Below are 15,482 nucleotides of genomic sequence, written 5' to 3' on the forward strand. Positions count from 1 at the left end.
GTCAAATTAGTACATAACTGTTATGTTAATTGCCTCATGCACAAGCATAGGTGGATTTAAGCGTAACTCGGTTTGCTGCCGATGTTATGCCATGAAAGCATGATCTCATCGTGAGTTCTCTAGCCGTCGGTGTAGAATTTCCAAGATGGGAAGCTTAGTAATGCAGCTATCGTGTTTATCGCTCCCTCGTCCCGAATCAAATGTAGTCCGATCATTGTGGGGGTAGATCTTGCGAACCACCAAACCAAAGTCAAAAGTATGTACATAGCTGCGTAGCTTAACTTGGTTTGATAGGTATTCAAAGATGCAAAGATGCAAGTCGCGTGGCACTTCGGTGAGTGGCGTATCCTGTACAGGGCAGGGCTATGGAAAAGAACTCGTCTCAGAAAAGTCCAAACCCATGTTTGTTTGAGCGGTGTAGTATGCTATGCAATCCCAGAGAAGAACAATAGCACTAACTATAGTCATTTCGACAGGAATAATCGCGCCGAGAGGAGTTCGAGGATCACCTCTCATTCAAATTCAATGTAGGGCTTAGAATTATTCATGCTGAGTTCCCGTATCTTTTTTTGAGGTTTGTCCAATGGTGTAGAAGACATTGATACAAGTCAACAAGTCAACAAACCAACAAGCAGACTGCAAACGAAAAGTTAGCCAGCCAATTGGGACAAGAACTGTTAGAGATCTCCTCCTGATCCTCTTTTTTCTTTTGTTATTTTTCATACATCTCATCATGTTTGAGCCTTGCGACAAGACAATCCATAATCCATAATCCACGATCCATAAATGGGTCAGAGACTCAGATACTTCATCCTGCTATACTGTAATAAGTTAAGCCGGCGATCGACTGAAGGTTAACGTCCCTTTGAAACTTCTAAAGCATTGACTTTTTCAATCCATTGGGTGGGGGATCTGAAGAAAGTGCTCACTCTGTGTTGAAAGAATGGGCGATGTATCAATTGCTGAAATGGATTATGGATGAAGCTTCAAAAATAGAGATGTCGTGATAAACATGTTCTAATTTTAGTCATATTTCTCTCTTTCTCAAGGGATGATGATGGTAAATGAAGGAACCAGAGGAAGAAGGAAAAGAAAAAGAAAAAGAACAAATTTTTCCATCACATCGCATTAATTTTGATTGACCGATTGTGATATGCGTGTGATAGAAATAGATAGATAGACATGGTGTTTGATTTGTCTCTGTGTGAAATTCACCAGGTACACCAGGTACACCAAACCAGTATACCAAACCGGTGTCTACTACAGATGGATAGAACAGAATCAACTGATGCTTCCCTCGTGCCTGTCTTGTGTGGTTACAGTTGGTGTATGCATGCAGTACGCCATTGTATGGTCTCATTGGTCTGCTCTCTGCTCTCTGTTCTCTGCTACTCTCTGCTCTATACATACAGTATGAACGTTGACAATACCTTTCGGCAATATGCGTTGACGCTCCTTCCTTATTTCTCGTTCATGTTACATATACTGGTGCTCTGTACCACCACCCAGTATGCCAGTGTCCTAATATGGATTGGAACTTGGAACTTGTCACTTGGAACTTGTCACTTGTCACTTGTCACTTGGAACTTGGCTGACGGATTTCGAAATAACACACCTTATTAATATAATATTAATATTATTCCCCATTCTGTGTGAATCTTCGGGGCTGTGTCACGTGTGGCAACCAGACCAGTTTTTCTATGGGTCGACAACAACAACTTGATGTATCATGGATGAACGCTTCACTCGCTCCTTTTTGACCCATAATCATCCTACTTCTACCAAGAAAAGTACAGTGACACCTCATCTGTCTCCATAACCCAACCTTCAGATTCCCCATCGGGCTCTGCATTGAAATTTGAATCCCCCCATCGAATCTCTCTTATCGGATAATTCATAATTGTATACGAGAAGAGAAGAGAAGAAACGGCAGTTGTCCCTCCCGCCTTCAAAGTTCAAACAGAACCTGGTAACAACAACCTGGCCATCTTACGCCTGGCAAACTGCAGAGATCCGTCAACCGGGATAGATTTCTATTTCAAGAATCATAAGGCATAGAAAAGGGAAAGAAAAAACCAAAACGTCCATACTATTCCATACTATCGCGTGGAACATTTCAAATACACATCCATACCTTCCAACCCTTTATCGATAAGGAAATCCCATTGGATCATCATCCCATTCGCAATTAACATCAACCTTGAGCTTTCTCGCAGATTGATTGATTGTGTAACCGGACCTTTTTCCCTCGTCGCCTTATATCGGAAATTTTCAATCGTCAAAGCCTCATCCGGTACGCCTTACATTCCTTCCAACTTCAACAACCATGAGTGGTATGCAAACAGCAGGGGATATCCCCATGATTGTCAAGTCAGAGAACTCTGGATCAGAGCGTCGCATTACTCCATCTTGGTCCATTGGTCAACTAAAATCAAAACTTGTACCCGTGACCGGCATCCCTTCCTCAGATCAAAAGCTCACTTTGTGGATCAACAATCAACAATCCGTCGACATCCAAGCTCTGGATGAAGAGAATACACAACTGACAAACTTTCCTCTGGCACCACACGCCGTTATTCACGTGAGTTCGGAAAATTCTTTAGCTTCGTAACGCGAAACATGTCGTGGTACTCTAAGACCTTATCGTTCTGCAAGGCTGTCTGTCCACCTCGCTCCCACGGATGTTATTTTCTACTCGATATGAGACTTGATCTTCGGTATCGTATCCATACTAGACAAGGTTTTCATTTCAACATCATATGATAGTTCATGCCGATGTTTACCGGGTTGCCCCAATAGTTCATTCCATGATACTTGGGCCATTGAGATGATGAATCTTAAATTATAGTCTACTCAACTCGCTGATGTTGCTTTGTGTGGATTAGTTTCCTGCCCTACAGCTAGGCCAAGTGTTCCATGTTGCTTAGAGTGGAGTGTTTTGTCACGGACACGACAAGTTTTGTTCGTTGTCCATGAACTATTTGCCGCAGTCTGAGCTCCATCAAGTGGATATATTATTGCATTATCGTTAGTCTCACTCTGAGTCACGGTGTGCTGTATTCCAAAACTTAACAGGCACCTGATACTTGCAAGCACAAACCTACTGTTCTCCATTGTTAAGTTTGGCAATCATCTTTGGAGGACACGTATCATTTTATGTCTTTCCCACCGGGTTCTCCCAACAAATTTATGTAGCGATACTTCCGCCAATTAGGCTTGGCTATTTATCAACATGCTAACACAACTCTTCCCAGGTAACTGATACCCGCGCCCCTGGTCTCCGTGAGAATTATACCGATGTCTCTGCAGTCGAGAAATACACCCTTCCCGTAGAATCCTACGAGAAACGCACCGACAGTGTTCTTGCGTGGAAAAAGAATGAAAAGCTCGGACGATTCAACCCTGATGCTCCAACTCTCCTTGATGCCAAACTTGCTGTCTACGATAATGAGATCAAAGCAAAGGGCATTTCTGTAGGAAAGAGATGTAGAGTCGGAGAAGACGATTCTAGAAGAGGTGAAGTGATGTATGTAGGTGACGTTGCAGAAATCCCTGGTGGGGCAGGAAAATGGATCGGAGTTAAACTAGATGAACCCGTCGGAAAGAATGATGGCAGCATAGCTGGAAAGAGATATTGGGGTAAAGATGGTGATGGAAAATTCGGTGTCTTTGTTAGACCTGAGAGAGTGACAGTGGGAGATTTTCCAGCAATGGATGATTTCGAGGACATGGAGGAAATGTGAGAAAGCATTTGACTCATTTGCACTGGGATTGATCTTTTCGTGGAATCATCCCTTTTAGATACCTTTGAACGAGAGGCGACCTGTATTCGCATAAAATTGAAGTTTACATTCTCTCACTTGGGTATAAAATATATCTTCCTATTGATTAAGGTGTACATTGCATGTTATTTTGAACCTGCCGTATACAAACCTCTTTTTCATCCTTTATGCTTTTCAATCCTCCCCCTTGACTCCCCAATCCACTCCGGGGAAAAGACGAATACAACAAATAATATACATTGTTACTATCTAACCATACAAAGCAGCTTGCTCGATACAGGAAATTCCTCGACAACTCTCCAGTAGGTATATAAACCCCCTCCCGCAACGTCCTCCGCACGATGATCACCTCGCAGGCTTAAAACTCATCTATCTCCCATCTTACTAAAGTAAAAACACCTCATGAATAATCAATCACATCTGTTTCTCATTCCTGTGCGTCTCCTGAATCGTCTTGTCGCATTCTCTTTCGTATTGTTAACTTATAATGATAAGGTATTCGTACCGATTTTGGAACTCTAATCACATACACATACATACATATATACATACATGTACACAAACTTACCTATCTCATCATGATTCATCTCCCTTCCTAGCCTAGCCTACTATCATTATGATACTTTTGATTTTGGAGAGTATACTCTCTCTCTCTCTCTCTCTTCGAAGCACTTCTCATGTATTATACCCATCTCGATCAGCACTTTTAGTACTCATCTCTTTACCATTTTGCTCGTTGCGGCTCTCTATCTTTTATTCGTTTGTTGATTTCCATAGGCATCGCATATTGTGTCTACATCCGCAGCTGCTCATTGTAATTTTCTACTTTCTTGGTGCGTGGCTGCGTATTCATTCGTAAATTATCCGTATACTTGCTACTTATATGCCATAAATCCTAATATCCTACTTCATACACATACACATACACGTTCACCTGCATCTCACCTACAAATTCTCCACCGAACAGAACTGAAAAGGATTTCCCCTATTCTGTGAAAGAAATCCTTTTTAGTGAAAATCAACCTCAAATCCTAATCCTAGTATCCTGAGAGTAGCTCACCAAATTGTATTATGTATAAATCAATCGAGTCTTATCATAATTTGCAAGAGCAGCGTTTGAGACTTCGACGTGTTGGTAGGGTCTCGGTGACGTCGAGGATACTGCTGGATAATGGAGGCTGAGATAGATTGGTTGATGTGAATTTTTTTTTTGAATTTTTGAATTGGTTGATTTTGTGATTGCTTTTCAGCGTCCTTCTCGCATCTCTTTCAAAATTCACGTTCTTTTCGCATCCTTTGTTATTCCCTAATAGAACTTCGATTTCTCCATTGCAATTAGTTATGTGTAGGGGAATATTTACATATGAAATTTGAATACGATTATATACAATCCCAATAAAATCTCCAAGTTGAAGTAAGAAATGAGAAGATTCACATAAAAGTCATCATATTATCCCTCACCGCGCTCTCCTCCCGCCCTCTTTTCCCAACCTCCCCTCCCCATTCCTCCATTCCCATTTAAGTGGACCGATCCACCCTCCCAAGGTCGCCGCCCCCCCTTCTCCAACGTCCTCTTTAATTCTCACCTCCTCTTCTTCCTCTCTATCACTCTCTCCCGCATCAATTCCCACGCTTCTATCGTAGTCCCTCTACCCCACACTTGTACACTTTCTGTCTCTTCCCATTATTAAATACCCCTCCCTCACTCCTGCCTCTTGATCTCCTCCAGAATTCTCATTGGACTAGCCCCTTCTTAGACCAAGTCATCTAACATCAATTTTCATCCCAAATTCTGCTTCTGTTTCTTTCCTCTTTCCTATCTACTCTTGTAAAACACCCGAAGAACTAGTTGGATTTCAAGGATTACTCATGTCGATGTAATCTGGAGAGCAGGTTGTAGAATTGGGAGATGTGTAATTTGACTGGTCGATTTCTTGCGCCGCTTCGATTCGGCCGGCTCGTCATACTAATCCGGCTTTGCGAATTTGAGGGCTTTCTCCGAAGATCTCGTAGCGGCGTATGGTGATGGTGGTTTCGGGGGCAGGCGACCCATTGACATGCGTGTCTAGATGATCTATTTGTATTTACTTTCCCAGATGGGGATTCGTTTGCAAATTCTGAATACGCTCGGTAGGACAAAATTATCTTTGCCTCTGGTAACAAGTCGACCATTTTATCTTTCTTATACTTTCGTGAAGTATTAATGTCTTCTCCGCTTATGTGATCTTTATTTCCTTTATTCAAAGTCTCCCCATTGCCCCCTTTTCAATCCGCACTAGCGAATGTATTTCTTGTCGGCCTCTTCGCGTTTCCCCATCCAATATCAACTGATTTTGCCGGGCCATACTCACGCCTCTCCGTAGGGAGACGAGATATTTGGAGGAAGAGGCCTCTGGTTCTATGTTATGGAAGACCAACTTGGAGAAGCCCGAGTGGAGAGATGTGGGGATTGGTAAGCATTGGTATTAGGTACTTAGAGCTGTAGAATATCAACCATGAGTCGGAAGGAAGAAGCGACAGTGGGATTGTGATACCTACCAATGTTGAATGGTTAAATTGGGCATGTGCACACCAATTGTTTTGGAATCCGGATGTGTTTGTGTTGTCCTGTCGGACTTCTTGATATAGTAGCTCCGATGATATTGCACACAGCGGAGTTAATATACCTAGGTGGCGGACGTGGCGGGGTAATAAATGTTTATAAACACCTGCATTGTGCCAGAATTGCCTTGTACGTCATTACCCATCATTTACTTCTTAAGCTCATTCACCCCAGATTTCAGTTGAATTTCTAATTCATCAACAATTCCCTATTTGTTTATACACCTGTCTTCTTCATCGCCCCGTGAACATAATCAATACAAACAACACCATGGCATCCAAACCATACGAAGTAAAATGGGGCATCTTAGCCACCGGCGGCATCGCAACCAGTACCTTCCCTTCCCCCAATCTCCAAACAACCTCAAACTAACCACCCCCAGCCTTCTGCAAAGACATTCTTTGCAACCCGGCCACGCGCGACGTCCACGACGTCAAGCACATCATCATCGCCGTGGCCTCCTCCTCCTCCGCCTCCCGCGCTGAAACATTTCTGAAAGAAATCAACGCGCCGCCCGGTATCAAAGCCTACGGTTCCTATCATGAGCTCGTCGCCGATCCCAACATCGACGTCATCTACATCGCCACTCCGCATTCCCATCATTTCCAAAACGCCATGTTAGCCCTGCACGCAAACAAACACGTCCTGTGCGAAAAAGCTCTCACGGTGAATTCCTCGCAAGCGCGTAAACTGTTCGAGACAGCTAAAGAGCGCAATCTATTTTTTATGGAAGCGGTCTGGACCCGCTATTTCCCGCTGAGTATTCAAATCCGGGAGTTGGTACGAAATAAAGAAATCGGAGAGGTGCATCGCGTGTTTGCAGATCTCTCGATCGCAGAGGCAAATGAAGATGGCACTCTTACTTTTCCCCCTGAGAACCGCATGGTGAATCCTGATTTGGCGGGCGGCGCGCTGCTTGATCTGGGTATCTATGCTATCACATGGGTTTTCCAAATTCTGTACCACTGTCAATCCTGTCCCTCTATCGAGCGCGAAGTACCCTCTGTTCTCGCCGCCGTGCAGAAATACGACAAGACAGGCGTGGATGAACAAACCAGTATTATTTTTCAGTTTCCTAAGAATAAGAGTATGGGGATCGCGACTACGGGGATGAGAGTGGCGACGCAACCCGATGCGCACGGGGAGGCGAGTAAAGATGAAGCTCCGACGATTAAAATCCAGGGCACCAAGGGAGAAATCCAAGTTTTTGGTCCTGCGTATAGACCGTTGCGATACAAGGTTTTGAAGAATGCGAATGAGGCGGGAGATTTCAAAGCGGTGGATTGTGAGATCCCGCAGGATCCGGAGAGGGGGAATTGGGGACATGGGATGGCGTGGGAGGCGGATGAGGTGGGTAGGTGTTTGAGGGATGGGAAGAAGGAGAGTGAGGGATTGGATTGGAGGGAGAGTGAGGCTATCATGAGGGTCATGGATGAGGTTCGAAGACAGGGAGACTTGAAATATAGTGAGGAGATTGAGTCGGATGTTTTTCATGAGAATAGTGCGTTGAATGGGAAAGCTTGATTTACAAATATCAGCGCTAGTATTAGATATTAAAATTCGTCACGAAGAATATGGAGATTGGTGATTATATCGCTTAAACCTTACAAAATCCCGTCTATGATTCTTGATTACCTTAAATGAGAATCGTGTCATACTCTACTAAAACGTTATACTATCATACAATGCGATATCTTTCATGCCCAAGATACTGGTACCAAATTGGATAAAGGAGTTCTCATTACCCGCCACCCTTACCTTGAATGAAAGCACAAAAATCCATATCCCACCCAGCTAATCCTGAACAGTGAGATTCGTTGAATGAAATAAACAATATTGTACCACTGATGCGAAATACATGATTCTGATGAACGGGCACGCATTGATATCGTGTAATTAGTGAAATTATGATACAAATTGTAGACTAAGTCTGTAAATCAAGAAGAATGGAGATGATTATAAGTTCAAATTGCGAAGAAATCCGCATGGAAGATAGAGAAATAAGAATAGAAAGGAAGGAACTTGAAAAGGAAATAGAGGAACTAAGAGGCTTGAACAGAGGGAAATAGAGAAGAAGACAATAGAAAAAAAAATCCAGCGAACACGCACTCTAGGAAACCTCACTAAGCAGTGCAGTATAAACCTTTGAGCTGTTTGCTACTTCATCACTCAGAACAATCACCAAGAGAGGCAAACAAGATGTTTCGAGACCCATTTTCGAACTTCGGAAAGAACATTGAGTTTTTCCCCTATCAGCCCCAGCCAATGGACCACCTATATAGAAAAATGATGAAATCTGCCTCTTCCATATTAAAATGAGCATCGCCGAAACAAAACAAGCACTGAAGGGTTGGCGTAAAGAAGAACCACTTAGCACGAGTCGCACGTTTTCAATTCATTCTTTCTGGTCTTTTGTTCAGTTGACTTGGTACGCTTTGATGTGTAGCAGGCAAGTACCAATTACCTGCAGGCATGATGAATGACCAAAGGTCAGCATTTCATGCTTGGACCGCACCGAGGGCCATCTCTTAATATTGAATTGTGTAAGAATCTTGATTACGTGTACTCAAGGACAGCCAAATTACGAAAGCCTTTACCGCCGTACAAAGAATATCAAATGAGGCATCCTTGAGTGAATCTCACGATCTCTATCCACCTCGACAGAAACCGGGCGGGCGCGGTCACAACCCGCAAGGACAGGCATACTATATAAGCGTCAATACAAACAAGAACAACTTGGTAGAGTGGTTAAGGAGTGCAACTCGACTTCTTCCCTCAGAAGCCCGTCCTGAGCCGTGGCACTCGAAGATAATACCCCTCGGTATGCTGCCACAATGTGAGACATGCATGTGTGAATGTAGCCAAAAAATAAGGCAATAAAAACAATATAATAGATAGCTTAGAGTTAGATGATTGGTGGATGGTTGACGGAGAGTTGGAAGGTGATGGATGGATGGGTGTTGGATATATCCAAAAACAGAATAAAAAAGAAGTAAGAACGTAATCTCAAGGTCTCAATTCAATGTCTACCTTGAGAAGTTCAGACCTTCTAGCATAGTTATTTTTTTGTTCCGTTGTCGTCGGTGAGTTCAAAAGTGGGTAACGTCAAGAACAGGTAAGTTTTACGAACGACAACGTCGCGAAACATGTTCATTTTCCCAAATACTTACGCCTGAATTTTTGTTGTTATATTCATTGAGGGTTTGAAGTTTGAAGTCTTTCGTTTTTGAACTCTCGCTAGTATGATGTGTTTGAGAGGGTTTGATAGGGTTTGATCTGGGTGTTTATCGAGATATTTTCGAGTGTTTTGACAATCGAAAGCGAATGCGCGACGACGACCCATCCGACTCCATCTTTATCCATCATGCAGGAGTATTCTTCCGATAAACATACTCGAGAGTCATGATAGTGTTTGGAAAATGCGCTTTCGAAACAAACCCGATTGATATCGACATACCGACATTTGATCTTTCTTGGAGTCTCATGCTATGTATACCTCTCACTAGAGACAATAACCTTATGCGAATAAGGCATTACAAAAAAAGATCTGAGCAGCGATATGCGAATCAAAAATAGAAAGAAACATGTACGTGTAGCTAATTATTGACAGCAAGACAACCTCACTACTGGAACAATCTCGAAACTTCAACATATGGCAAGATGTCTAGGGCACGTGACCTCACTCACCTGGATTCGCGGAGATAGAGTTTGCGCTACCCCAGACCGACTTTCATTGAAAGGCTCGTGCCGCATGCATGCGGCACGTAATGTGTCAATCAAGGCAAGAACACCGAGCTCTAGAAGGTTTGGGAGGCGACGAGCCAAAAAATTAGACAAGGAATTAAAGAAACGTAAGTGAGAAAAAAGCCAAAACACCAAGCCTGTTGGCAACGACGAGGCTGAGAACAAATTTAAAGTAGATCAAGTAAGCCAAGCCTTGAGCTTTGATTTACCAAGTCTTCACCAAGCTTTCATGTGATTTGATAGCCGACAAGAGCTGAGAAAGACGATTCTTCCGGGAAATCCGAATAAGAGAGAAAGAGAGATCCGGATGAGGCGAGAAGTGATGTGCCAGAAGTACTACTTGAGGTTTTTTTTTTTTTTTTTTTTTTTTTTGGAGTGTGACGTACGATTAGACGGCGAAGAGGGGGCTGAGCGAAATTCACATAAAAAGAAGGTTTGTAGAACACGGCTGTGTTCTAGAATTGGGCCCTGAGGAGAGAGATGAAGAAGAACTATTGATAATTAATGATTTCCCCAAGACCTCCAAGACAAAGGAGAGGGTGGCAATTAGCGACATCATTGGATACAGCAATTAAACGACACGACCTAAACTTCTTGAGTAGCTTGGCTTTAGCTGGGCTTTTCTTGATTAATGATTGAGAAAGAAATGATTTCTGTTCATCATCATTCAATTAATGCATAATGTTTGGTGTTTGGAGTGCAAATACGAATATATAAAAAGGAGAATATGAGTTTCATCGTAATAACCGACCCTAGTCAATTATGATTGAAGGGAAGGGAAGGGAAGGGAAGGGAAGGGAAGGAAAGACAAGGCAAGGAAGGCAAGCTGTGTGGAGTATGGCTATGTCTATGATGAAGTGATGAAGTGATGAAGTGATGATGATTATATCTAGAGAGAAAGAAAGCCATCTACCCAGTACCTACCAAGGAGTTTTCTCACACGTAGACGGAATTTGACAGATACCGTAGATCCACCATTAACATCAATATCAATACGACATGAATGATTATGTAATGAGGATGATTTGTATTTGTATTCATTATTATTATTATTTTTTCTTTGTCCCACACCCACACCCACACCCACACCCACAATCTCTCCAGATTCTTTGAAATCTTGATAAAGCTTGATATGAATGGCTACTACCTGGGTAGATAATCACACCGGCAGTCTTCATCCGTGGCAATTGTCACGCAGGTTCCAATTATCATTGGTAGGTGTGAGAAGTTGTAATGTACCGTACGCAGTCTGCATCGTGGTGGGCTGGGCTGTATGTAATCATCGACAAGACCCTTTGGAATCATTAAGAACCCCCTAGGTATTTATTTAGTATTCGTGTTCGTTAGTTAGTATTTGGTCTTCTATTCGCTCTTCCATTCGCTCTTCCACTCGCACTCCTTCTCTCCCTCTCCGCATTCTTGAAGTTTTCCGTTTTCCGTTTTCCGTTTCCCGTTTTCCTTACATGTTAAAGGTTGAAGCGACCTACCTACGTACTTTACATGTCTTGTTACTGTTACAGCACAAACTATAATTTATCGTTATCCCCCACACTTATCATTCTCTTTTTTCTCTCTTTCCTTATCTCCCTCCCACTCTTCCCTCAACCCCGTCACCCAAAGTGTTTGCGACAAAGACAAAAGGAACAGAAAAATCCTTCCATATCATAAATCAAAGCCGCAGAGTGATCGATGATCGATCCCTCAACATCCGAACTATATCCATCCTACAGTTTCAACGCACGGAGATCCATTCTGCCGACATCCAACCCACACTAATCCAATTAAAGTTTGACTATCGCCCTCTCCAAAACAGCTCCAAGCCAAGAAGAGAGTTTCACTTCAACTTTTGTAGTAGTGGGAATGCACCCTCGATAAAACTACAAAGTATTTGGTCCTCTTAAATTAATGGATATGTGAAATTCAATTGAGCGATTGCTATTTGTTTACCACTTTCCGTTGATTTTTCTCTTGTCCTCTATTGTCTCTTCCTTTCCTCAACTACATCATCTCAATCATGCTTCTGCCAGATAAGGGAGGGAATGTGGCGAAAGGCCTTGCGATCCTCCTACTCTTCGTCGCTGTGGTTGCTGGTCAAACTTCCACCGCTTCCTTCTCGCCCTCGAATGATACTTTACCATCTAACATGACGAACCCGGATTTTGAATTGTCTTTGACGTCTGGGAATAGCGATCTCTTGATCAGGAATATGTACAATATTGCCCCGCTCACTGCTCAGGCGGGAATAGGACAGAGTGAGACTGCTGTAAATGTAAGAAATGCGTTCCTGATTACATTGTATATGTATAATATGAGGCAGAATACTAATATTGTATGGTATAGCAAATCAATATCAACGGAACCATTGTCTTCAGAGATGCGTCAACGGCGAGTAATCTATCCATCACCGATATAGCATATATGAGTTGTGATCCAAACGAAAGCTCCAACATCGATTCAACACAAGCTATTATCATCGCAGGAAATGCGCAGCCAAAGGCCATATTATTGTATAGCTTATACTCTCAGGAGTGCAGCATTACCGGCGATTACACTTATGGCTCAATTTACACAATGGTGTCTACCTCCGATTCAATGGCTTTATTTGTTACTTTGAATAATTATTCTAACGGCTCCTTGGTCGCAAGGTTCGTACCCAACCAAAGCTCGTCAGACACTGGTTCGGCATCGCAAACTAGTAACAATGGAGGACCGCCACCAACTACAGCTGTTGCCATGAGCATTCTATACAGTATCACTGGAATTATCACCTTGCTATTCTTGATAATTATAGCCACAGGAGCCATTCGCGCTCACAGGCATCCGGAAAGATATGGGCCACGGAACGCTCCAGGAAGACCAAGGCAAAGTCGAGCAAAGGGTCTTGCACGAGCTATGTTGGAAACTCTACCCATTGTAAAATTCGGGGATCCAGAACCGGGAAAACCAGGGAGTAGTGATATTGAATTGGAGAATGGCAGTATTCACCATGTTCCTGTTACTTCTACAACAGATACCACGGCCCGCGACACATCACAATTTCCGGTTACCGCGGCAGCAACCTCCGAGAAGGGTTTGGGTGCACATCCTGAGTCAGGGGATAACGAAGCATCGGCGGCCACGAAGGAGACCGAGCTTTTACAATGTTCGATCTGTACAGAAGACTTCGCTACCGGTGAAGACGTTCGAGTGCTTCCATGTCATCACAAATATCACCCTGCTTGCATAGACCCTTGGCTATTGAATGTTTCAGGAACTTGTCCATTATGGTAGGCTTGTTTACTTTATAATGTACAAACATATACTAACTTTCACAGTCGTCATGATCTCCGACCCACAGCAACCCATGCTCAATCTGCAGATGATGAACTCCCGCCTCCACTTGATGCAGGTGATGGAGAGGCAGCTAGTCAACACACAGCCGGTACTTCTGAAAACGGAGAGGCCAGCTCCCGCCACCGCGTTTCTCGTCTTGTGCATCTTCGTAATGCTCCTCCTGAAGAGAGTATTGCTACCCTTCGCGAATTCGCACGTGAGCAATCCCAACAAGAAGAGGCTGTACCAAATCAAGACGGAGTTGAAGAACAAGGCAGAAGAGCTAGCCTTGCAGGTCGACTCCGAACCACTCTCCGAATAAGAACACGGGCACAAGCACCCACTGTCCCCGAAACAACAACAACAACATGATATGATCACTAATTCATAGTATTTTTAACGATTCGCATAACGAACGACCTTTTATATTTATATTTTATGACCTTAAATAGTGGCTCTTTAAATCCGACGTTCTACTACAATATTGTGAAAGCAGAGTACATCATATTGAAGCTGATTAGCGTGGACGGATGAATGAATGATGGATGAAATGGTACGAACAATTGGAAAGGATGGATCTGAGTAGATGGAGTTTGGCGTCAATGATTTACCCTTGATTTTCACAAGTACAATCGAGCATGGATTGGGTCTGGTCTACTTTGGGCGGTGTTTTATCAAGTACCTGGGATTTCGGATGGTTGGAGGATATGGAGCGGCGCAGTGGATGGTAAAATCGGGAGTCGCGAAAGCTAGGGGAGACTTTTGTCAGCGACTGCAATATTTTGTTATTGTAATATATTTTGCAGGACCTGCTTTATACGCGAGATGGGCTAGATAAATATTATACTCTATGCCTGTCATAATCGAGTGTCCCGTGTGACGCTAATACTTGACTTTCATACGAACAAGCGTTGGAATGCATGAACTTTGTGTAGTAAACTTCCCCTCTGGAGATGGTAGATTGGAAATTCTCCTAAACCCCGAGGTCTTGCCCATGAAAGGTAACGCAGTACAATGTTGTACACGTGAATCCGCACCTTATTCTCAATCCCTCAACTATCTTCATACTCCTCTTTTCATCTGTTTCACATCCTTCATTCTAGACACTTGCACACTCCCAATAATCCCCCCAAAGAACTCCATTACTTGCTTCCTTGTCGTTCTTCGATATCCCATCCTCCCTCCCCTCTCCTTCCATTCCCTCCACATCTCCCACCCCAACGCAACCAACCCTATGCACAAACTCAAATGTAAAAACACAAAATCAACTCCCCTTTTTCCGCTCAATCCCCTCCGAAAATAAAATCGTATCAGATCAAATCAAATCAATCCCTTCCTGGCCAATTCCACCTTCCTCGCTGCCTCTCCAGCTTTAAACCCTCCTTTCGATATACAGATTGCGTTTCCGTTTGCGAGCTCGAATTTCTCCTCGTAGGTTGGGTGCGCGCAGGGACAGTGGTGTGGGAAGGCGACGCAGGAGAGGGTGCCCGGGCAAAGGTAGGATGCACAGTGGGCTGGGGGAGGGGGAGTTAGTTTTAGAGTTGAGGGGAGGGAGAGGTAGAGAGGAGGAGGGGAAATGGGGAGAGTGATTGGGAGATATATGGAGGATAAGAGAAGGCATCATTACCTCGATCATAATTATCCTGATACCATTGCGAATCACTAGGCACATCTTGTGGTTGACGCTGCTGCTGTTGTTGTCCGTTGAACATTTGCTCGAAGAATTGAAATTGTGCTGACACGCCTATTATTAGGAAGAGGAATGGGAAGAGAGACAATAGTAGTTTGCCCATCTTTGCTGGTGATGAATTCAATGCGGAATGGGAGTGTGATGTTTGAATGGGAATATGGAAATGTAATGATGGGTGATAGATAGCAGATAGTGATAGCTTGATATTGACAGGTGGTAGAAATGTTTACGGGGGACTATAAGACGGTGAAATGACAAAACTGGGGGTTTGGTGGAGGATTTCAATATTTTTGGAATTTCAAACGAGTAAATCACATGAGATGAGAGATTCAAATTCTCTATTCTACTTTTA

General features: G+C 43.3%; 4 protein-coding genes across 4 annotated transcripts; 3 read left to right on the forward strand and 1 right to left on the reverse strand.

Moving 5' to 3' along the window:
- Positions 1-2,326: 2,326 nt before the first annotated feature.
- Positions 2,327-3,743, forward strand: Bfra_002437 (putative cap-gly domain-containing protein; the record flags this gene model as incomplete). The annotated part of the gene is made up of 2 exons (XM_037332857.1): positions 2,327-2,581; positions 3,255-3,743. The coding sequence occupies 2 exons, from the start codon at positions 2,327-2,329 to the stop codon at positions 3,741-3,743; spliced, it is 744 nt and encodes a 247-aa protein (XP_037194985.1).
- A 2,911-nt stretch (positions 3,744-6,654) lies between these two features.
- On the forward strand, positions 6,655-7,908 carry Bfra_002438 (putative nadp:d-xylose dehydrogenase protein; the record flags this gene model as incomplete). Its single annotated transcript, XM_037332858.1, has 2 exons — positions 6,655-6,715; positions 6,767-7,908. 2 exons carry the CDS (start codon positions 6,655-6,657, stop codon positions 7,906-7,908), a joined length of 1,203 nt encoding a protein of 400 aa, XP_037194986.1.
- Positions 7,909-12,142: 4,234 nt separating this feature from the next.
- On the forward strand, positions 12,143-13,812 carry Bfra_002440 (putative ring-7 protein; the record flags this gene model as incomplete). Its single annotated transcript, XM_037332859.1, has 3 exons — positions 12,143-12,397; positions 12,469-13,394; positions 13,443-13,812. The coding sequence occupies 3 exons, from the start codon at positions 12,143-12,145 to the stop codon at positions 13,810-13,812; spliced, it is 1,551 nt and encodes a 516-aa protein (XP_037194987.1).
- Positions 13,813-14,760: 948 nt separating this feature from the next.
- Bfra_002441 (uncharacterized protein) lies at positions 14,761-15,233 on the reverse strand (the record flags this gene model as incomplete). The annotated part of the gene is made up of 2 exons (XM_037332860.1): positions 14,761-14,954; positions 15,068-15,233. The coding sequence occupies 2 exons, from the start codon at positions 15,231-15,233 to the stop codon at positions 14,761-14,763; spliced, it is 360 nt and encodes a 119-aa protein (XP_037194988.1).
- Positions 15,234-15,482: the final 249 nt, after the last annotated feature.

Source organism: Botrytis fragariae (genome assembly GCF_013461495.1).
Source record: "Botrytis fragariae strain BVB16 chromosome Unknown tig00000012, whole genome shotgun sequence".
Classification (NCBI taxonomy): domain Eukaryota; kingdom Fungi; phylum Ascomycota; class Leotiomycetes; order Helotiales; family Sclerotiniaceae; genus Botrytis; species Botrytis fragariae.